General features: G+C 42.9%; 1 protein-coding gene across 2 annotated transcripts in view; it reads left to right on the top strand.

Moving 5' to 3' along the window:
- SMAD9 (SMAD family member 9) overlaps positions 1-24,946 on the top strand; it is a 64,249-nt gene that overhangs the window by 24,111 nt on the left and 15,192 nt on the right. For both annotated transcript variants that reach the window (XM_073583238.1, XM_073583240.1), the window contains exons 2-6: positions 16,651-17,186; positions 18,742-18,999; positions 19,083-19,187; positions 20,300-20,521; positions 22,585-22,841. In XM_073583238.1, the coding sequence (XP_073439339.1) occupies positions 16,775-17,186; positions 18,742-18,999; positions 19,083-19,187; positions 20,300-20,521; positions 22,585-22,841 (1,254 nt within the window). In that variant the 5' untranslated portion in view covers positions 16,651-16,774. The remainder of the gene's footprint in view (positions 1-16,650; positions 17,187-18,741; positions 19,000-19,082; positions 19,188-20,299; positions 20,522-22,584; positions 22,842-24,946) is intronic.

Raw genomic sequence — 24,946 nt, 5'->3', positions numbered from 1 at the left:
CCATCCGCAATTGTTCTGCTTACTTTCTGCATGGTGGGCACAGCCACATGCGGGAAATAAGCGGAACAATGCATTCCTATGGGTGCGGGATCGCCGCGATTCCGCAAATTAATGAGCATGCTGCGTTTTTTACCGCGAAGCGATTCCGCCGCGGTAAAAACCGCAGCATTAGCACAGCATTGCGGAATCGCATAGGAATGCATGGGATGCTTATTTTTCGCATTTTCGCGGCAAAATCGCACGGTTAAAACCGCCGCGGAAACGCGAAAAAAACGCCACGTGTGAACTCAGCCTAAAGGTTACAGAATGTCTGCTAATGCGGCCGGCAGCGGGTGTGATGTGTGTGTGGCTATGGCACACCTATATATGTGGCACTGCGGATGCTTACAGGATTGGGGAGAAGTCCAGGATCAAAAATTAACAATACAGTGCAGGGATAAACGAGGGGTCGGGATAATGTTAAGGCTGTAAGGACCTCCAATTCTTGACCAGGTACATTTTCAGTTTTTTTCATACATGTGGTTTGAATAGCTATAAAAATGTTTTTCGTTCAAATGGTTAAATCATTTTTACATTTTTTTTGTGATACATGATGCTTAATTTTTTTTCTGTTTTTATTTTTTAATTTTTTTTTTTCTAATATCAGGTTATATCAGTTGGAAAATAAATGTTTTCCGCATTTTATTTAGCATTTTTTATGACTAAATACATATCTACTATATAATCGAGTAATTCTGTCTGTCTGTAACAAAAATCTCGCGGCGCTGATTGGCCGCGACCAATCTGCGCATTCAAACGATGCATGCCTACATCGGGAGATCTGCGGCGCGGGGAGAGAGATTCTAGAATACCCGATGCGTTAGAATCGGGCCACCATCTAGTCTACTATGTAATCGTCTAAGTCTGTCTGTCTGTTTGTAACGGAAATCCCGCATCACTGATTGGTCGCGCCTGGCCGGCTACGACCAATCAGCGACAGGTGCAGTCCGGCCACAATTTGGCGCGGAATTCGAACTTGCAGCCACCGCCATCAGGGGCTTATCTACAGCATACACAACTGTGTGTGATATATATATATATATATATATATATATATATATATATATATATATGAACAACGACAAAGCAAAGTCCAGCAATAACGTGAGCAATCCAGGATGCTGTTAAAATTTTTTTTCTTTTTATTCATAAATCCATTAAAATGCAATGGTCCAAGCAGTTCAAAACAGCAATAACGCAGGAAAGTCGTGCAAATAGGACTACGCGTTTCAGCGGTAGAACCCGCCTTCTGGACCGTGAAGAAGGCGGGTTCTACCGCTGAAACGCGTAGTCCTATCTGCACGACTTTCCTGCGTTATTGCTGTTTTGAACTGCTTGGACCATTGCACTTTAATGGATTTATGAATAAAAAGAAAAAAGTTTTTAACAGCATCCTGGATTGCTCACGTTATTGCTGGACTTTGCTTTGTCGTTGTTCACATTTGTATGGATGGACTCCTACATCCAGATCCGGGCACAACTGAGTTAACCAGGTCAGCTGAGGTTCCAGGTGGTTCACAGGAGTGAGCTGGTCTACATTGTTGGATATATATATATATATATATATATATATATATATATATTGAGGGATGGGGCTAGTAACCATGATTTGGATTGCAGCTGCTTTTACTTATTTATGCGTTTAACCTACTTTTTCTTTATCTGATTTAATTAAATTTCATTTATAACACATAATGAGCATCCTGAAACGTGACTTTTTTTGGGGGGCAATTCATCATTTAAATATATTTTTTTAAATATGATTTACCCTGTAATTGGGATGCCAGTTACAGTTGATATTCAGCCTCCTGGCAGCACAGCAGAGCTGATTGGGTCTCCCTAGGACCCAACAACTCCTGCTCCCTCCTTACACTCGGCAATCATATGACCACCGGGTTAGGATTAGGAAGCATTGTTACTGCGTCCTATTGCTCTATATACTGTGCTTGTATTGTAGTGTATATACAGCAATCCAGAAGGCAGAGTTGGTTATTGACCATCTTTGCCTTCTCTTTGGGGAGCACGGCTGTATCTGTCACTTGATCTTGCTGATAATGTGCAGCTGCTCTATTAGGCAGATGTTTAAAGTCTATGGACGTTCCACAAGAAATTAAAGGTAACTTGTCAGCAAGTTTTTACAAAGTAATAGTAAGGGTATATACCCGTACAGAAAGTATTCAGACCCCTTTAAAATTTTCACTCTTTGTTTCATTGCAGCCATTTAGAAAATTCAAAAACGTTCATTTTTTCTCATTAATGTACACTCTGCACCCCATCTTGACTGAAAAATAACAGAAATGTAGAAATTTCTGCAAATCTATTTAAAAAGAAAAACTGATATATCACATGGTCATAAGTGTTCAGACCCTTTGCTCAGTATTGAGTAGAAGCACCTTCTTGAGCTAGTACAGCCATGAGTCTTCTTGGGAATGATGCCACATGTTTTTCACACCTGGATTTGGGGATCCTCTGCCATTCTTCCTTGCAGATCCTCACCAGTTCCGTCAGGCTCGATGGTGAACGTTGGTGGACAGCCATTTTCAGGTCTCTCCAGAGATGCTCAATTAGGTTTAGGTCAGGGCTCTGGCTGGGCCAGTCAAGAATGGTCACAGAGTTGTTGTGAAGCCACTCCTTTGTTATTTTAGCTGTGTGCTTAGGGTCATTGTCTTGTTGGAAGGTGAACCTTCGGACAAGTCTGAGGTCCAGAGCAATCTGGAAGAGGTTTTCATCCAGGATATCTCTGTACTTGGCCGCATTCATGTTTCCTTCAATTGCAACCAGTCGTCCTGTCCCTGCAGCTGAAAAACACCCCCATAGCATGATGCTGCCACCACCATGATTGTATTGGGCAGGTGATGAGCAGTGCTTTGTTTTCTCCACACATACCGCTTAGAATTATCACCAAAAAGTACTATCTTCAGACCAGAGAATCCTATTTCTCATAGTCTGGGAGTCCTTAGCAAACTCTATGCGGGCTTTCATATGTCTTGCACTGAGGAGAGGCTTCCATCAGGCCACTCTGCCATAAAGGCCCGACTGGTAGAGGGATGCAGTGATAGTTGACTTTGTGGAACTTTCTCCCATCTCCCTACTGCATCTGTGGAGCTCAGTCACAGTGATCTTGGGGTTCTTCCTTACCTCTCTCACCAAGGCTCTTCTCCCATGATTGCTCAGTTTGACTGGATGGCCAGGTCTAGGAAGACTTCTGGTGGTCCCAAACTTCTTCCATTTAAGGAGTATGGAGGCCTCTGTGCTCTTAGGAACCTTGACCACAACAGAAATTCTTTTGTAACCTTGGCCAGATCTGTGCCTTGCCACAATTCTATCTCTGAGCTCCTTGGCCTGTTCCTTTGACCTCATGATTCTCATTTGGTGTGACATGCACTGTGAGGTCTTATATAGACAGGTGTGCGCCTTTACAAATCAATTCCTATCAGTTTAATTTAACACAGCTGGACTCCAATGAAGGAGTAAAACCATCTCAAGGAGGGTCACAAGGAAATGGACAGCATGTGACTTAAATATGAGAGTCTGAACCAAGGGTCTGAATACTTATGACCTTGTGATATTTCATTTTTTCTTTATTAATAAATTTGCAAAAATTTCTACATATCTGTCAAGATGGTGCAGAGTGTACATTAATGATAAAAAATGAACTTTCTTCAATTTACCACATGGCTGCAATGAAACAAAGAGTGAAAAATTTAGGCCTCTTTCACACATCAGTCTTTTAGAATCAGTCACAATCCGTCAAAGTGTTTGAAAAATGGATCCAGTGCAGATTGTAAAAAAACTGATGCATCGGATCAGAGAGAGAGAGAATTTTTATGTGCCAGAAAGGCTGTGGGGGTTCAATTAAATGAAGAGAAATTGTGCCCGGCATGCTCCGTTTGAAAAAACTGAATCCAACGACGGATTCCGTCTTTTGCGCTCATAGGCTTCCAATATAGGCAAAGGTGGCGCTGGATCCGTCGCTATCCGACTTCTCGCCGTACAAAAAAAACGTCACTTTGTCCATTGTCTCCGGCCGACGGACAAAGAATTTATGACGGATCCGGCAAATTACGGATGAAACGGACGGCCATCCGTCGCTAATACAAGTCTATGAGAAAAGATGAATCCAGCGGGCAAATTTGCTGGATCTGTTTTTTTCACAAAACGACGGATTTTGACTGAAACAAAGAGACTGAAGTGTGAAAGAGGTCTTAAAGTGGTCTGAATACTTTCCGTTCCCACTGTAGGTGCTTGTCCTGTAATAAAAATGATACTTTTTTGTAGAGATCCAATGATAAATCTAGCATAGAAGACGTACACAAATCCAGCTAGCAGTGCACTGGGGGCGTGTCAATGCACTTGGAGGAAACAGTCAGAGCACAGACACGCCCCCAGTGCACTTCCAGCCTGATTTGTGTATGACAACTACTCTAGATTTCTCATGACTGCCATATCAGATCTCTCACAAAAAGGTCTCATTTTTAAAGAGAAATAAGCGCCAATACAGCAATATCAATACTTACAGCACATATGTAAAAACGTGCTGATAGGTTCCTTTAATGCACATTGTTTTGGATGATATTTTAATACTGTAAGAAGGTCGAGAGACTTTGAAGGAATTGTCCACTTTAAACAAACATTTTTTTTGTCTAAAATGTTTTCCAAATTAAAAATAAAATAGCCAAGTGGAGAAAGCACAAGATAATGAAGGCTAGTGATGTGGGGTGATGAGGATGTCATTGCTGCCCGATTGTAAAATAAAAGGAGCACCAGCACTGCAGAGGTTTTATGGAAACTTGACGTTACTGTTTTTTTATTCGTTTCCCCTAATTGTTTTCTGGACAATGCTGCCCCCGTGTAACATAAATTCCTTTCTTCCTGCCATATTCTTTGCCAATACTAGTTTGACCAATACTGGTAGTTTTTATGACAATATAGTGCTGTAAATATTATCTGAAGGTCAACAGATGTATGTAGGGCCTGACCTTTCACGTCTAGTCTTCTGTGACGGTCTCATCCAACCAGTCTGAACCCAATCTTTTTTCACTCCTGAACGTTATATTTCTATTGATTTTTTTGTGGGATTTCAGAACCAGGACTTTGATTCTGAGTGATCACCGGTGACCCCTGTGTCGTATGTCTAATGACTGTTCTTTCTCAGCGAGTAATTTATATCCTCACGGCCGGTGATGTGACAGGAATATTGTAGAAAGTGACCCGCATAGCTAAATTGCTGGATTCTATTATCAGGGTTTGACACAATCCTTTGAATAGAAATGAGATCTTTAGATAACGCCATTATGGTGGACAGCATAGGTCAATGGCATTCATCAAAACGTACACATTTTCTAAAGGTTGATCTAATACCAGATTTGCCTCTGTGTGAGAGTCGTTAACATATTAACTATGTATGTACTACACACACTTGCAAGTCTGTGAGGTGAGCAGATTGCCATATACCGTAGTATTATGGAGAAAGAAGCAGCCTAAATGGCCTATTCATTATTGGCTTAGGAGTCCAGTGAGGGTGGCTTCATCCAATGATTGACACAATTTCCAGTATGAGTGTGTTTACCGAAATAACTGTCAATCATTGGGTAGGACCGCCCACTGGACCCCTAAGCCCAGAAAACACAGTAGATTGACAACAAATGGCTTCACCCAATCACTAACCATGAGTGGGGAAAAAGGTTTGGTGTTATTCATATTTTCTGGAAAAAGGTCAAGAAAGCAAAAATTATGCGGGGGTATGTAAACTTTTGAGCACAACTGTAAATTATTGTCTTCCTAGTGAACCACAACCACTTGCTTTATCCATTCAAGGGTTGAACTCGGTGTTCTTCTTCTCTGGATTAAAAAAATGATAATTGGCCTCCACTGGAAGGGGTTAAGTCTAAGACACGGTCACACGTTCAGTATTCGGTCAGTATTTTACCTCAGTATTTGTAAGGTAAAACCAGGAGTGGAAGAATGAGAGGAAAAGTATAATAGAAACCCGTCACCACTTCGGTATTTCTCACCCTCTCCTGGTTTTGGCTTACAGATACTGAGGTCAAATACTGAGCGTAATAGGACACAACTAAGTATTTACTAAAGGAGACCTGTCAGGAGCGATGACAGATCTTGGTGACCAAATTGTCCAAAAATAATTTGTATTGCCTGATCTAAATAGTCATAATGGATAATTTTTACTCTGTCATTTGGTGACAGAACAGAGTGCGAGCTAACGTCTGTCTAAGGGTGTGTGCACACGCTGCGGATTCTGCTGCTGTGTACGGTACCATTATTCCCTATGGGAAAAGGAAACCGCTGTGCAGATGCTGCGGAATTTTCCGTGCGGATTTTCTGCGGTTTCTAAACCGCAGAAAGAATTGACATGTCCACAGCGGTTTACCATCTCCTCCATTGTGGAGATGGTAAAACCACAGGGCAAAACCGCAGGATAATCCGCAGCGTGTGCACACAGCCTAAGGCTTCTTTTACATCTCCCGTGTTTTTGCGGTATTTCCGTAATTTTCACGGTCTGCTGCAAAAACTGGCCGCAAAAACACGGCAAGTGTAAGAGAACCGTAACGTGACCAGACCACCTGTTTCTGAGTGTTTGTACGGTCACTTACTGCACAGAAGCTCCTATGTTGCGTACCTTGTGTATACGAGGCAGGTGGAGGGTCCGTACAATAGAGATAGGGAGCCAGGTGAGTAATTCCAGGAGATTTTTATTATTATTATTTTTTGTAATATCCAGACAATATGGACTTCAATAGTCAAACGTAGAAAATGACAGAAAAGTCGAGGTCCTAGTAATAATTTTGGTTACTGGCTTATTGGCATCAGTCCTATGCTATTTATTAACTAGTCGTAAGTAGAATACTTTTTTTTTTTTTCTATGTGTTGCATGTAAATGTGGTATGTTTATAAGTTTTTGTTCTAAAAGCAGCACTCCCAATCTCTTTTTCATTTCCTATATCTATCAAAATGTGTGTGCACTGTAGGGTAAGTGTGTTAATATCCGTAGTGATTGCCATCTTCCCTTGTTCTAGCGCAGATCCTTTCATCTTTTCACTCACAACTAATCCAACTTGCAGGATCACACTTACTTGTGAGTCGGAAGTCGCTTTTACAATGTAAGTCTATGGAGCGTGTAGAAGCGACTTCCAGCTCACACATAGAGCCATGTGTAAGCCTGATAAGTCGGAATAGAAGTCAGGTGAGTGAGAAGAGGACTGGAATGGTGCGGAAAATTGGGGAAGACGGTGATTGGTACATATATTAACATACTCACACTATAGTATTTATACAGCACCATTAATTTCCACAGCACTTTACAGACATCATCATGACAGCACACAGTCTAAACTATCAGAATGTCTTTGGAGTGTGGGACGAAACTCACTCAAACTCATCGAGAATATACAAACTCCTTGCACGTGGTGTCCTTGGTGGGATTTGAAACCAAGACCCCAGCGCTGCAGTGCTAACTATAGTACTCACACATTTACAATTTACACAGGTTTGGTCTCTGTAATTTCAATAAACTTTATAGTATATCAATCTTTGTAATATATATTATATATTACTTAGGCCTGTTTCACACTTCAGTTTTTCGTGTCAGTTAAAATCAGCCAAAAAGGCGGAAAGCGGATCCGTTCCTAACTGATGTGAACGGATGCCACCAGATCCGTTTTTTTGACGGATCCGCCGAATGAAGAATTTTAACCCCTTCACTACCAAGGGTAGTTTGCACGTTAACTCCCGGGCCAATTTTTACAATTCTGACCACTGTACCTTTATGAGGTCATAACTCTGGAACGCTTCCATGGATCCCGGTGATTCTGACATTGTTTTCTCGTGACATATTGTACTTCATGTTAGTGGTAAAATTGCATTCAAATAACTTGCGTTTATTTGTGAAAAAAACGGAAATTTGGCAAAAATTTTGAAAATTTTGCAATTTTTCAACTTTGAATTTTTATGCCCTTAAATCACAGCGATACGGCACACAAAAAACTTAATACATAACATTTCCCACATGTTTACTTTACATCAGCACAATTTTGGAACCAAAATTTTTTTTTTTTAGGAAGTTATAAGGGTTAAAAATTGACCAGCGATTTCTCATTTTTGCAACACCATTTTATTTTTAGGGACCACATCACATTTGAAGCCACTTTGAGGGGTCTATATGATAGAAAATACCCAAAAGTGACACCATTCTAAAAACTGCACCCCTTAAGGTGCTTAAAACCACATTCAAGAAGTTTATTAACCCTTTAGGTGCGTCACAGGAATTTTTTGAATATTAAAAAAAAAAAGAACATTAAACTTTTTTTTACAAAAAAAATACTTCAGGTTCAATTTTCTTTATTTTACCAAGGGTAACAGGAGAAATTGGACTGCAAAAGTTATTGTGCAATTTGTCCTGAGTACGCTGATACCTGATATGTGGGGGGGAACCACTGTTTCGGCGCATGGCAGACCTCAGTAGGGAAGGAGCGCCGTTTGACTTTTTCAATGCAAAATTGGCTGGAATTCAGATTGGACGCCATGTCGCGTTTGGAGAGCCCCTGATGTACCTAAACAGTGGAAACCCCCCCAAGTGACCCCATTTTGGAAACTAGACCCCCCAAGGAACTTATCTAGATATGTGGTGAGAACTTTGAACCCACAAGGGCTTCACAGAAGTTTATAACGTACAGCGGTACAATTAAAAAATCATATTTTTTCCACAAAAATGATCTTTTCACCCCCAATTTTTATTTTTCCAAGGGTAACAGGACCCTAAAAGTTATTGTGCAATTTGTCCTGAGTACGCTGATATCCCATATGTGGGTGTAAATGACTATTTGGGCGCATAGCAGAGCTCGGAAGGGAAGCAGCGCCATTTGACGTTTTTGGCTAGAATTGAGATCGGACACCATGTCGCGATTGGAAAACCCCTGATGTACCAAAACAGTAGAAACCCCCCACAAATGACACCATTTTGGAAACTAGACCCCCCAAGGAACTTATCTAGATGTGTGGTGAGCACTTTGAACCCCCCAGTGCTTCACTGAAGTTTATAACGTCCGGGCGTGAAAATAAAAAAATCGTATTTTTTCCACAAACATCATCTTTTAGTCCCCAATTTTTTTTATTTTCCCAAGGGTAACAGGAGAAATTGGACCCCAAAAGTTGTTGTCCAATTTGTCCTGAGTACGATGACACCCCATATGTGGGAGAAAACTACTGTATGGGGACACGTCGGGGCTCGGAAGGGAAGTAGTGACGTTTTGGAATGCAGACTTTGATGGAATGGTCTGTGCGTGTCATGTTGCCTTTGGAGAGCCCCTAATGTACCTAAACAGTGTAAACCCCCCACAAATGATCCCATTTTGGAAACTAGACCCCCTGAGGAACTTATCTAGATGTGTGGTGAGCACTTTGAACCCCCAAGGGCTTCACAGAAGTTTATAATGCCCAGGCATGAAAATAAAAAAATCGTATTTTTTCCACAAACATGATCAATTAGTCTCCAATTTTTTTATTTTCCCAAGGGTAACAGGAGAAATTGGACCCCAAAAGTTGTTGTCCAATTTGTCCTGAGTACGCTGATACCTCATATGTGGGAGAAAACTACTGTATGGTCACACGTCGGGGCTCGGAAGGGAAGTAGTGATGTTTTGGAATGCAGACTTTGATGGCATGGTCTGCGGGTGTCATGTTGCTTTTGGAGAGCCCCTGATGTACCTAAACAGTGGAAACCCCCCCACAAGTGACCCCATTTTGGAAACTAGACCCCCTAATGAACTTATCTAGATGTGTGGTGAGCACTTTGAACCCCCCAGTGCTTCACAGAAGTTTATAACGACCGGGCGTGAAAATAAAAATATCGTATTTTATCAACAAACATCATCTTTTAGTCCCCATTTTTTTTATTTTCCCAAGGGTAACAGGAGAAATTGGACCCCAAAAGTTGTTGTCCAATTTGTCCTGAGTACGCTGATACCTCATATGTGGGAGAAAACTACTGTATGGGCACACGTCGGGGCTCGGAAGGGAAGTAGTGACGTTTTGGAATGCAGACTTTGATGGATTGGTCTGCGGGTGTCATGTGCGTTTGGAGAGCCCCTGATGTACCTAAACTATTGAAACTCCCCACAAGTGACCCCATTTTGGAAACTAGACCCCCCACGGAGCTTATCTAGATGTGTGGAGAGCACTTTGAACCCCCAAGTGCTTCACAGAAGTTTATAACGCCTGGGCGTGAAAATAAAAAAAACTTTTTTCCGCAAAATTATATTTTTGCCCCCAATTTTTTATTTTCCTAAGGGTAACAGGAGAAATTGGACCCCAAAAGTTGTTTTGTAATTTGTCCTGAGTAGGCTGATACCCTACATGTGGGGGTAAAACACTGTTTTGGCGCATGGCAGAGCTTGGAAGGGAAGGAGCACCATTTGACTTTTTCAACGCAGAATTGGCTGGAATTGAGATCAGACGCCATGTTGCCTTTGGAGAGCACCTGATGTGCCCAAACAGTGGAAACCCCCCAATTATAACTCCAACCCTAACCTCAACACACCCCTAACCCTAATCTGAGCCCTAACCCTAACCCTAGCCCTAACCCTAACCCTAGCGGGAAAATGGAAATAAATACATTTTCTTTTAGTCTTATTATTTTTCCCTAACTAAGGGGGTGATAACGGGGGGTTTGATTTACTATTTATGGCGGTTTTTATGTTTGGCAGCTGTCGCACGCTAAAAGACGCTTTTTATTGTAAAAATAGTTTTTGCATCACCACATATTGAGAGCTATAATTTTTCCGTATTTTGACCCACCGAGTCATGTGAGGTCTTATTTTTTGCGGGACGAGTTGACGTTTTTATTGGTACCATTTTCGGGCGCGTGACATTTTTTGATCGCTTTTTATTCCGATATTTGGGACGCAGAATGAACAAAAACCAGCGTTTCATGAATTTCTTTTGGGGGGTGCGTTTACACCGTTCCGCGTGCGGTAAAATTGATAAAGCGTTTTTATTCTTCGGGTCAGTACGGTTACAGCGATACCTCATTTAGGTCGTTTTTTTATGTTTTGTCGGTTTTTTGCAATGAAAACAATTTTATATAAAAAATAATTATTTTTGTATCGCTTTATTCTGCGAGCTATAACTTTTTTATTTTTTCGCTGATGACGCTGTATGGCGGCTCGTTTTTTGCGGGACAAGATGACATTTTCAGCGGTACCATGGATATTTATATGCGTCTTTTTGATCGCGCGTTATTGCACTTTTTGTTCGGTGGTATGATAATAAATCATTATTTTTTGCTTCGTTTTTTATTTTTATTTTTTAAGGGGTTCGCTAAAGGGGTTAACTAATGGGACAGTTTTATAGGGCAGGTCATTACGGACGCGGCGATACCAAATATGTGTACTTTTATTGTTTTTTTTTATTTTGAAAAAATGGATTTATTGGGGAATATTTTTTTTTTTTCTACTAATTTATTTAGCGATTTTTTTTAAATTACTTTTAACACTTTTTTTTTTTTTTTTTACTTTATTACCTTGTCCCAGGTGGGACATCACTGTCCTATGACAGATCGCTGATCTGTCACATCACAGATCACTGTGACAGATCAGCGATCTGTCACAGGCACTGCTGCAGACTTCCTCATGCCTGCGCTTTGCAGGCAGTGAGGAAGTCAGCTCTCTACAGGCCCCCGAAGGCCCCCGTCGCCATCTTGGATCCGGAGGCCTGTAGGGAAAGAGCCCCCCGCAGCAGCGCTGCACATTGCGCTGCCGTGGGGGGCTCAGTGAAGCACGGAGGGAGCCCCCTCCCTGCCGATGCTTCCCTTTAACCCCCGGTACACCGCGATCGCGTTTGATCGCGGTGTACAAGGGGTTATCGTGTCGGGGGCGGTCTGTGACCGCCCCTGACACATTGTGCCGGGTGTCAGCTATGATAATTAGCTGACACCCGGCCGCGATCAGCGGCGCTCACCACGTGGGCGCCGCTGATCGCTGGGACCTAATATTCCGTCCATGGTAGTTAGGTCCAGGGTCACATGGACGGAATATTACGTCCTTTGTAGGTAAGGGGTTAAAGGAACCGCTGCCCAGGAAGGGAGAGAGAGAGAGAGAGAGTTATTTCTCTGTCCGCCAGATGATTTCAGGGTTAAATTTCCTCCTGGCTTCATTCCTCCGGGTATGCGCTCTATAAAAATGCGGATCCTGCAGTACAAAAAACGTTACATGGTCCATCCAAGCATGTCGGCGGACGCAAAAAAATTGACGGATCCGCAAAAAAACGGATCCAACGGATGGCCATCCGTCAAGATCCGCCGGTAATGCAAGTCAATGGGGAAAAAAAACGATCCGCCAAAAAAAAAAATAGCGAATCCGTTTTTTTGCAAAAACGGCGGATTTTGACTGATGGTCAAAAACGGAAGTGTGAAACAGGCCTAAGCTGAAGAGCCTGGCGCTGCCCAGGCATAGTAACCAACTACGGTTAGTTATAACAAATTATAATGAATATATATAGATAGATAGATAGATAGATAGAAGGAAATAGGCAGCACTCAAATTAAATGTGAAAAAAATGGATATTTTACTCATCCTCAGATGGCATCGTTTGTCAAGCAATGTGCTCATAGTCAATACAGACTTAAATAGTAGTAACATGTGTATAAAATTCCAATGATTAATCCGTTTTACATATTCAAAATAGCCATTGTCATAGTAACGTTTACAAGTGCTCCATTAAACATATATACATATGACCAAAGATCTAGAATACAAAGTGTAACAGTGCATATACAGTGCTTTAAAAAGACTCAACTTGCCTATAAAACTGATCATGACACAACCTATGAGGGTACTAAGGCTTATATAATTAAAAAAGTTAGTATACTTTACTTATATCTTTGCAGCTCTCTGTCACTGCTGCCTACTAGCTGTGGTCAGTGTTGTTCATTACCGCCCAGCTCCAACAAGTGACTCATCACTGCATGGCCGATCATTGCAGGGTGCCTGAGCATGCTCACTAGACATACTGTTCAGAACTGCCATTTTGCTTCAGGGCATTACAGCCCTTATGCTAAAATGCATATATTGGTGCCTGGGGTTGCGGTTTTTACACCTGGAATGGTCAGAAACCTTAGAGGCACCCATCAGGGTGACAATGTGGCTGTGTTGCTATTTTAACAAGAGATGACAACATCACTCTGTCTCTCTTTACAGCATTAACCAATCCTAAATACCCTTCACCACCAGAGGTCACTCTTTATGCAGTTCCCATTCACTCTATTACACACGTACCAGGCATTATTATACTGCAGTGAAATCACCATGAAAACTCGTTCTATAGAAAAATGAAAAATATACATCTTATCTTAATGCCTCTTATTAAGTACCCTTCATAACCTTATCAACACATCCAAAAAGTTCAACTCTACTCTGGAGCATTCCATTGTAAATTTTATGGTATCATTAATAGAGTTCAACTCCTGAAGCTCTTCACGTGATCCAGTCCAAGTCAGAAAAATATCATCAATGTATCGCCACCATCCCACTACTTTGGGGAAATGCGGCGACACATAGATGAACCTCTGCTCCAGGGCGGCCATCTTGAGGTTTGCATATGAGGGGGCCATATTTGCCCCCCTAGCTGTACCCCTTATTTGTTCATAATACTCATCACCAAACATAAAATAATTTTTTGTTAATACCAATTCCAACAGGGACATTATCATCACTATGGCTTGATTAGTAAAATTGGTTATAGATAAGGCTTCTTTTACTGCCTCCAGACCTTCTTTATGGACAATAGATGTATGCAGAGCAGTTCACACCTGATAAACAGGGAAAACAACCTTTCCGCTGAGTGTTTGTTAAAGTCAACTGCTTGGTTTGCTTAAATGACCCAATATCTGCTTTAATCAATCTGTCACCCAGACTTCTGCTCTTTCTATAGGCAAAAATTGTTTTTTTTTTTAAATTCCTCTACTTGTGGACACCCCTTGTTCAGAATCGGCCAATGGTTCATTATGACTTTGGATATTTGTGGACTTTCCTCACAGAAATTACTCACAAATGAAATTCTACTTTTATTATCCCGTTTTTTCTCCTCAAACAAATCTCTCCTTTCCACCTCATCCAGTCTCCTTTTCTGTTTAGCCAATATACTTTTGGGGTACCCCCTCTGTTCCAATTTTTTACTCATGTTGTCAATTGTCTCTGTTAGTTTTTCCTCTTTGCTAACTATTCTCTTGGCACGTAAATATTGGCTATATGGAATCGCATCCAGTATTTTTCATGGGTGATGACTAAAATAATGGGGGAGGTTGTTTCGATCGATCTTCTTACAAAAAAGTTCAGTATCCAACCTCTCTCCATCCTTCTTTATCAACACATCCAAAAAATTCAACTCTTCTCTGGAGCATTCCATTGTAAATTTTATGGTTTCATTAATAGAGTTCAAAAAGTCAAAAAACTCTTGCATTTTTTTTTTTTATTTATATACACAGTATATATGTTGAAAAAGGTGAAAATAATATTCTGTGAACAAAGGATCAGCCACTGATTACTCCCTGAGGAAGCGGGCAGCGAAACGTGCGTTGGAGTGGTGTGTGCAGGGGGCAGTGGCTGATCCTTTGGCTGGTATGTACTGGTGAATTTCACATGCACATTGCACTTTGGACTCATCAATTAATCCTACTGGGTTGGTATACACAGCATATGCACTTTATTTTGAGTCAGATAACCCAGCAGGTCATTATATGCACTTTTGTATGTTGTTATATATATTTTTTAATTATAATTACAAATAGTTTTTATCACCATTATTTCTTGGTATATAATTGTGCATTTTTTATGAAATTGTGTAACTTATTCACAGATTATTATTTTCACCTTTTTCAGCATATATATACTGTGTGTGTATATATATATTTTATATAGCCCACACTCTTTCATTAGTGCATATATTTCACTTTATTAGCCATTGTGATTTCACCTCTTGTCCTCTGCACACCGATATGTTTTTAAATTTTTTTTTTAAATATATATATGTAATTTATTATTCAATTCTTTTTGTAAAATATTTGTCTCATCATTATTATATTTTTTGTTGTCAGTTATGTCCTTTTTTGTGATACAATAAATTTGATATTTTTATCAGGATTTTTTGTGAATGTCTTTTGTAAGGGATATATCTCTTAAAGGGAAGCCCGGTATGGAAGTTAGGACCGTTCCACTCAGCGCTGTGGTTCTGACCCCAGGATTCTATTAAAGGCATCATTGGTATGGAAGTCAGGGCAAATCCACTCAGTGCTCTGGTTCTGACCCCAGTCTCTCTTAAAGGGATCCCCGATATGGAAGTTAGGACTGTTCCACTCTGCGCTCTGGTTCTGACCCCAGGCTGACGGGATGATGTGGGATATTAGTGGTAGTAGTCTGGTGGCTCTGGCTGATGGGATGATGTGGGATATTAGGGGTAGTAGTCTGGTGGCTCTGGCTGATGGTATGATGTGGGATATTATAGTGAATGTGGCTATGTGGAGTGGGCGGGTTTAAATAAGATATTCAATTTTTTGAGATAATTCTCTTTCAGTATATTCTTGGTATTTCTTTCCTATATAGGCTAATAATCCCTTTAAGAGAGCGTGAGGTCAGTACCAGAGCATTTGAAGGCAATTGCCCTGACTTCCATACCGGGGATCCCTTTAAGAGAGGCCTGGGGTCAGAACCAAAAGCGCTGGATGGATTTGCCCTGACTTCCATACCAATGATCCCTTTAATAGAAGCCTGGGGTCAGAATCAGAGCGCTGAGGGATTTGCCCTATTTTCCATACCTGAGATCCCTTTTTAGAGAGCCTGGGGTCAGTACCAAAGCGCAGAGTGGATTTGCCCTCTCGGCCGTACCGGGGATCCCTTTAAGAGACCCTGGGGACAGAACCAGAGCGCTTAGTGGAATTGCCCTGACTTCCATACCGGGGATCCCTTTAAGAGAAGCCTGGGGTCAAAACCAAAGCGCTGGATGGATTTGACCTGACTTCCATACCAATGATCCCTTTAAGAGGGAAGATGTGCCTATGGGATGGAGGATGTGTGATGGGTATATGGGCACGGGAGAGTGTGTGTGCTCTCTGTTCCTTTCTGGGGGGCAGACGATGGCTGAGAGCTTATGTTCCCAGGGATGCTAGATTTCTCCCACCTGGTCAGTGTCTGCTGAGGTGTTGTCGAGTGGAAAAACTGTTGCTCATTGCAACCAATCACAGCTCAGCTTCTTTTAAACAGTTCTGGTGAAATGAAAGATGCTTCGTGATTGGTTGGTGATACACACAAATATGAAATGTTCTGAAATGTTCCACATAGAGAAAGGAGAGCAGGAATCACCAATGTCTGTGTGTACAGTGTGTAGAAGGCATATTAGCTACTACTAGTCTATACACCTACAAGTTCAGAAAATTGGAGGTATGAGCTTCCTGTGGAGAAAACTGGTAAAAATTCAGGATACAATTGATATAATGGTCAGAAATAGTGCTATTCCTCATGTACACGCACATGACAGCATATTCTGAAAAGTTCCCTGAAATGACAGGTACACTTTATGTTTAATTTCTTGTATTTGTTTCATTAACAGATTCTGTTGGAAGTGTTTTCTAAGTGTCTTCAGACTGAAGAAAACAATTATCTAATCAAGAAGCCTTGGAGAAGACCTTCGTCTTCTAAATTCTAGAGGCTGTTGATTGACATTGTCAACTCATATGCACTCCAGCACCCCTATCAGTTCCTTGTTCTCCTTCACTAGCCCTGCTGTTAAGCGGCTGCTCGGCTGGAAGCAAGGAGACGAGGAGGAAAAATGGGCAGAAAAAGCAGTGGATTCACTGGTGAAGAAGCTGAAGAAGAAGAAGGGTTCGATGGAGGAGCTTGAGAAGGCACTAAGCACACCAGGACAGCCGAGTAAATGTGTCACCATTCCACGTTCACTAGATGGGAGGCTGCAGGTGTCACATCGCAAGGGTCTGCCACACGTCATCTACTGCAGGGTCTGGAGGTGGCCCGATCTTCAGTCACATCATGAGTTGAAACCACTTGAATGCTGCGAGTTTCCTTTTGGATCAAAGCAGAAGGATGTGTGCATAAATCCTTACCATTACCGCAGAGTGGAAACTCCAGGTAGAGACGTTTCTTTCTTAGTAATCTGTGTGTTGGTTGTACTTAGAAGGGATTGTCCTAGTTTGCAACGAAAATCTGCCATCACTCTATGTGACTGGAGGCTTGTGAATCCTCACAGCGCACACTGTCAGGATTCGCCGGCGCCGAGACCAGGCAGTTGAGACCGCAAGCGTGCGTTATACAGACGGTACTTCCGGCCACATTCCAACTAGACGTACGCAGCCTTACTCAATACAAGTGAATTAAGTGGACCGTGCACGTCTAGTCAGAATGTGGTTGGAAGTATACTCACCGCCGACGCCAGAGAATCCTGACCGCGCGCACTGTGAGTGACTGCAGACTTTCATGCCAGACCTGAACAACACCTTTAGCTTATGTTCACGTTGCATTTTTGCTGTTTTTTTTTCCTGCAGCCAAAACCTGCTCAAAGCTGCTACCAAAAGAATGCAGATTTTGCTCCTTTTTTTGTTTTTTTGCTGCTTTTTTGTTGTGACTCGTGCATGCTGATAAAGTTTAGAGCCTTAAGGCTTTTGTTTTTGCCCTTACTCATTGCTTTCTATGGGTGAAAAAACACCGAAAGAAGTGACATGCTGCAGTTTTAAAAAACGCAGCAGTTTTACAAGTCTGACAGATAAAAAAAAAAACAATGTGTGTGCATGAGATTTTTGCTGGTTCTGTAAAACGTAGTTTAAAATTTGCATTAAAAAAAACGCAGCAAAAATGCCACGTGTGAACATAGCCTTAAAAGGGATCAGACAAAATTGAAGCCAAGACTGATAATTCTGCATAATAACAAGCTAAGCATTACTTACTTGCCGAAGCTCCCGCTGGTCCACCGCTCCTCTCTTCTGCTTCCGACAATCTTTGGACATCGCATACAGGGACCTGGTCAGCAGTGCCGTTCCTGGAGGCACTCGGAGTGAGTGATGCCCTCAGTTACTCCTGAGCTGCAGTCCTGGCAGCCCAGGAATGGCACTGCTTATATTTTCAGCCACCTACGTCCATTTATATGAAGTCCACTACTCCCTTGAAATGCATCAGAAGTGTTGTAGGGAAAATCTCAGGTGAACCATATGGGACTGAAGGGTCTGTAGACTTTTCCAATAATTTTTTCTTTGCTCGGAAATAATGTATTGTAGTGTACTGCATGTGTTTAAATGGCTGCAGACTACATAGAAACCCTGAGGTAGTCTGACCCTGCAGTTATCCCATCAAACCAAGACTTGTACCCTACCATGGGTTCGTAGGCAAAAAATCGGATACAGATTAATGTGTGACTGTAGGACCGGACTAGTTTGTTACCATGGAGACACATTAGTCTGTATGGCATCTGTATATAAAAAAATAGTAGGACATTTTTTAACGAAGACCATTTGCAAAGTTAGTTTACATGTGCCATAGCTGGAAAACAGCGTCCCTGCACAATAATGCTGCTTACATCATCGTCTTTACCGGTTCATTTCCAAATGAGTGCTAATGAAGAGCTTTTTATTTCCTTCTGCTGTCTGCACCTAGCCTGTGTGCTTTTATATAATGAGTGTTCTCTTTCTTGTAGTGCTTCCTCCTGTATTGGTTCCAAGACACAGTGAATTTAATACAGATCTCAGTCTGCTCGCCAAGTTCCGAAATACCTCCCTGAACAATGAACCACTGATGCCACACAACGCCACCTTCCCGGAGTCATTTCAGCAACCACTGTGTCCTCCGTTCTCTTCCTCGCCCAACAACATGTTTCACCACTCCCCAAACATTATGGGCTACCCCGACTCCCCCAGAAGTTCGTCCGAACCAGGAAGCCCTTACCAGATCACAGGTGACCTATACTGATATCCGCTCAGCTGTTTCTTTCCGACTTGCCCTACTTTACATTTACAATGTCTGTGTTCATGCCCATAGATACCCCTCCACCACCATACAACCCACCAGAGATTCACGGAAACCAAAACAGAAACTCTGGAGACTCAACGGATTGTCAGTTAGTTTTATCAGCAACAAACAGAGGTAATCTGAAAAGATGTTTGAAAGATATACCCAAATACCTTTGTAAAATAAAGCCCCCGTTACACACTGCGATATCGCTAGCAATATCGCTGTAAAGTCACCTATTTTGTGACGTTGCAGCGATATTGCTAGCGATATCGCTGCATGTGATACTTACCTCCGACCGGCTCCCCCGCTGATCGCGCGAGAAGCTCCTGGATCATTCCTCGTCAGTCACTTCCTGCTGGGCTTCCTGCTGTGACGACGAGCGACGCGTGGAGCCGGGCGGGAGGACGCAGGATCGCCGCATCTGACAGGTAAGTAGCGACCCCCGTTCCCTGCAATGTCGCTGGTGAGATCTGCCTGTGTGGCAGCTCACTAGCGACCACCTAGCAATGCATCAGCGATCCTGACCGCGTCATATCGCTAGTTGGGATCGCTGGTGCATCGCTAGGTGTAACGGTACCCTGACACGACACTAGTGGAAAACTTCTATGTATAAGCACCGTTTGCAGCACTGGGGTCCTGGGTTCATATTCCACCAAGGACAACATCTGCAAGGAGTTTGTATGTTCTCTCCATGTTTATGTGGGTTTCCCCCAGGTTCTCCGGTCTCTTCCCACACGCCAAAGACATACTGATAGGGAATTTAGATTGTGAGCCCCAATGAGGACAGAGATGATAATGTCTGTAAAGCAGTATCGAATATTACTATGTATTACTATATAAGTTAAATAAATGCAAATCAGGTACGAACTCCACCACCTGTCTGTAGGAACCCACTAATCTCGAGCACATGCATGTATCTGCTGCCAGGCCATTCATTGTCTATGGCACTTGAGGAGATGGCTGAGTACAATGGTCAGCTGTCTCCAGCTGTCCTATGCACAATGAATGAATGAATGGTGGCGCAACGATCATGCCATTCACGAGTGTCTCTTCAGAGCTTTTTTCTCAGGATCCCTCAGCGATCAGCATGTATCACATATCCTCTTGTATTATGGGAATAACCCTTTATAGACATGTCTCCTCAAACGGGCACTAGGTTTACCCCGCGGCTACACAATTCTATTACACATCTGTGGTGTCCCAGCAGCTGATGGCTCCCATTTTCTATTTCTTATCCTATACAGACTTCCGCCCTGTTTGCTATGAGGAACCACTACATTGGTGTTCTGTCGCTTACTACGAGCTGAACAATCGGGTGGGGGAGACATTCCAAGCATCGTCCCGCAGTGTACTCATAGATGGCTTCACAGATCCCTCTAACAACAAGAACAGGTTCTGTTTAGGACTTCTATCCAATGTGAACCGAAACTCAACTATTGAAAACACCCGCCGGCACATCGGCAAAGGTAAAAGTCAGCGCTTAGTGGTGATTAATAAAAGATGTTGTCCGGGAATTTTTATTTTACTATGAGTCTAAATGTTACAGACTGGTAGTTACTAATTACCTGCCTGTCCTATGCTCAGATCAGTCACCAACCGCTCCTGCTGGTGATTCAGCTTCTCCTCGTTAATAGCTGTTCTTATTCTGGGCCAATCTGTCAATTGGGTGGGACTTCCCACATCATCCTAAAGCAGTCAGGCAGCTGGGAGCTGGCTATCAATTACGATGACATTGGCAGTCAAGATCTGAGAAGCAGCTGATCTGTCGATGTAATGTCAGCTGAAGTCGCTAAATTGCCGGCAAGAGTAGTGCCGGGCACAACAGGCAGGTATATAGCAAGTACCTGCCTATTAGTTCTTAAACACATTTTAAAAATGAAAAACAGTCCCGTATTCAGCTTCACCTGGGCTAAGGCTAGTTTCACATTAGCGTTTACGGCCGCAGCGTCGGGCTGCGCATGGCCGCCACTAAGCCCCACCCCTGCCGCGCCTCCGCCGGTAGCTCCGCCTATGGACGCATGACGCTGCATGCGTCCTGCGTCCCCTATCTTTAGCACTGGGGACGCAGGCCGTGCGCGGTATGCGTTTGGCGACGCATGCGTCCTTTTGACGCTGCGCCGAGCGCACCAAATTGCAACCTGTCCCGTTTGACGCTGGTCGGCGCAGCATCAAAAGGACGCATGCGCCGCCAAACGCATACTGCGCATGGCCTGCGTCCCCAGTGCTAAAGATAGGGGACGCAGGACGCATGCAGCGTCATGCGTCCATAGGCGGAGCTACCAGCGGAGGCGCGGCAGGAGGCGGGGCTTAGTGGCGGCCGTGCGCAGCCCGACGCTGCGGCCGTAAACGCTAATGTGAAACTAGCCTAAGTGAGTTGAACATTTTAATTGCAATATTCATCTTTAAAATAAAGAGTAGAGAACCTGAAGTCCACTCTCTTCCCTACACTACTTTTCTATTACTCTGCCTTATGGCTACATTGTAATCTCAGAGTATATGAGAACATGTCTAAGGCCGGGGTCACACTTGCGAGAAACTCGCACGAGTCTTGCATCTCGATACTCGGGACCGGAGTGTGTGGCTGCATGTATTTCTGTGCAGCTGAGCGCTCCGGTCCTGAGTGCCAGTGGCAGTGCCGGGTATCGAGATGCAAGACTTGTGCAAGTTTCTTGCAAGTGTGACCCCGGCCTTATAGTCTGAAAACTGTGGCGTATGTATGGTAGATAGATGAGCTCTGATACTGCAAGTTTTTACTGTCCAGTGCCTGATGTGAAAATAACAATTAACCATCAGAATGCAAATTACTAAGGCAAGCTGTGTGCACACATTAAACCTGCATGGCATGCTGGGAGATTTCTGCTCTAAAGCCTGCTGTGTTGTGAACGCAGCTCTGGTTTATGAAATAGGCTAAGATCCTAAACTATGTATTGGATCTAAACTGCAGTTTGTCATCTGTGTATTTTTGGGATATTCCATGTCTGCCCAGATATTAGCTCTTAATCATACACGCCACATGTGCCGTAGTAAGGCCTCCTTCCTCATGATGTCAGTATACTCAAATAGGTCATTTGGATTTGGGTATTTTCCTAAAAATATGACTAAACTTTAATAAAGGTGGGCTTATGCAATAATGAACTAAGGGATATTTGTACATTATTAGCATGTAAAGAGATATCGTGTGCTACACTGATGAGTTACAACTAGAACACACATTCAATACTTAAAGGGACATTCCTGCGTTTAAGGGATATTGCCGTCTCAGACATTTATGGCATATTAAGATTGCGAGATATCCGATGAGTTCCATCTCTGTGACCCACCTATGTCAGGTACAGGGACCCCGTCTAGCATACTATGCACAGTTTTCTAGTTCCACGTATATGGGAATTCTGAAGATGGACCATTAGAAAACTATTTTAATCGTATGGAAAAGTCATTAAGCTCAGGGGTGTTTGTGTAGGACGGTTTTCCGATGCTTTTATCACAGTATCTTCCAGCTAACTGTGTTCTCTTGTCTCCTAACCTGCAGGGGTCCACCTTTATTACGTCGGGGGAGAGGTCTATGCAGAGTGTCTGAGTGACAGCAGCATATTTGTACAAAGCCGCAACTGTAATTACCAGCATGGCTTCCACCCGGCAACGGTCTGCAAGATCCCCAGTGGCTGCAGCTTGAAGATATTCAATAACCAGCTGTTTGCTCAGCTCCTCTCACAGTCCGTTAACCAAGGGTTCGAAGTGGTGTACGAACTTACCAAAATGTGCACTATACGGATGAGCTTTGTAAAGGTGCGTACAATAGCGGGCAAGAAATGTACAGATTCATCACTTCCGAGCATTGGGTAAGGCGTAATGTACAGCCAGTTACTGGCCAATAAAAAGACCGCGCCGACGGTTCTGACCCCCAACACTGATCTCGGTTATCCCCCCATTCTTGCGCATTACTAATGGTTCTCAAGGCTTATACCTGTGGTTTCTGAATCGAGTTCACTTTGCGTCCATGTGGTTGTCCATACAGACTTTTTACGACTCACTATTCAAGCAGCTGTCATGTGTATCAATGTCAGGTGAAGATCTGGTTTAGCACACAACAAAAATAGATTTTGCCCCTAAAACCACATAAAAAGTTGTGTCAAGTAATATTTGAACAAGTTTTCGACTGATTTTAATGTCAAAAACTCATTTAGCGCACATAGTATTGTTATTTTTTTTCTCGTTATTTTGAAGATTTCGCCATAAAACTATATGTGAAGTTTATTCAAAAAGCATTTGAAGCATTTTTTAATTCGGATTTGCAGTAAAATACGCTTTTAAATATTAGTAAAAAACTGAGCATAGGCTCTAAAGAGGAGGAGATCATGAATACACATGGCTATACAATAGATCATGCGTTTTGTGCCTACTGTCTAGTATTTCACAACTCCCATAAACTACAGTGGAGAGAGCCACAGACACGGAAGCCACCTGTCTACATTCATATCATAGAATGGTAGAGTTGGAAGGGACCTCCAGGTCATTGTGTCCAACCTGCTGCTCAATTCAGACAGATGTCTGTCCAGCCTGAAGACTTCCATTGAAGGAGAACTCACCACCTCTCGTGGCAGCCTGTTCCACTCATTGATCACCTTCACTGTATAATTCACATACTCCTGCCAAACAGGTGAATAGACCCCATTGTCCTGATGTATGAGGCATCCAGAGATGTCCACACAGGCCACCATTAGTACCTGCCAGTGCATCTCCTCAGCTGCAGCCACTACTCTTCTGTGTGTGGCTGCCCACATATAGTTAACCTGTCAGACAAGCATTTTTCTGTCCATATCGTTTGGGAACGCACAGAATGTTATTATGGGCCGCATGTGGCCCCAGTGACAGGTTGTGCAACCCTGGTTTAGACTGATAACAGGAAGCAATGACTTTCATTCCACAACCCAGACTTCATCTTCCATTAACCCCTTAGTGACCACCGATACGCCTTTTAACGGCGGTCGCTATGGGTACTTAAACCACAGCGCCTTTAATTAAAGGCGCTGTGGAGAAAGGAAACAGCACCCCCCACAGTCGGATTTTCTCCGGGGTCTCTCCAGCAGCCGAGACCCTGGAGAACATGATTCGGGTCGGTATTTACCGACCCTGGGGTTGCGATTGCCGTTATTAACCCTATAACGGCGACCGCAACCAAAAAAAACAAAAACGCGATTTTATATTTAATTTCTTTCCCCTCTGATGTGATCGAGGGGAGAGAAAAGGGGTCCCCGGGTCCTCCGATCCCCCCCGGTACCTTTTCGATTCCCCCCCGCACTCCTGGCCCCCCTCCTTCCTCCTGTCCTGGCCCCCCTCCTTCCTCGGCGGAAAGAAAATGGCGGGCGCATGCGCAGTGCGCCCGCCAAGATCTGCCTGACTGCACCCAGCAACCAGTGAGAATTTTCTCATTGGTTGCTGGGTTTTGATCACTGTGATAGACCCTTTCACAGTGATAATAGCCCCAAATATTTGTAAATATGGCAGCACTTGGGCTGTGCTGTCTCTCTTCTCTCCTTGTAGTTGTTCTGGGAGAGAAGAGAGATAAACTACAGCTCAATTGCTGCCCTGTCAGCGAAGTGAAATCGGATTTTGCTGCGTCCGCAGCGTCATAAAAATCAGATTACCCCTCCAAATCCCCCACATCCCCATTGTCAGGGGATAATATAAAAAAATATATATTTTTTTACAATTTTTAATATAATTTAAAAAAAAAAATAAAAAAATTTAGGGTTATACATGTTAGGGTTAGTGGTGGGTTAGGGTTATACGTGCTAGTTATACGTGCTACCAGGGTTAGGGTTATATGTGCTACTAGGGTTAGGGTATGCGTGCCTCTAGGGTTAGGGTATGCGTGCCTCTAGGGTTAGGGT

Source organism: Dendrobates tinctorius, unplaced genomic scaffold (genome assembly GCF_039654945.1).
Source record: "Dendrobates tinctorius isolate UK_male_01 unplaced genomic scaffold, ASM3965494v1 ptg000075l, whole genome shotgun sequence".
NCBI classification, from domain to species: Eukaryota; Metazoa; Chordata; class Amphibia; order Anura; family Dendrobatidae; genus Dendrobates; species Dendrobates tinctorius.
This window is presented reverse-complemented; position numbering and strand designations above follow the sequence as displayed.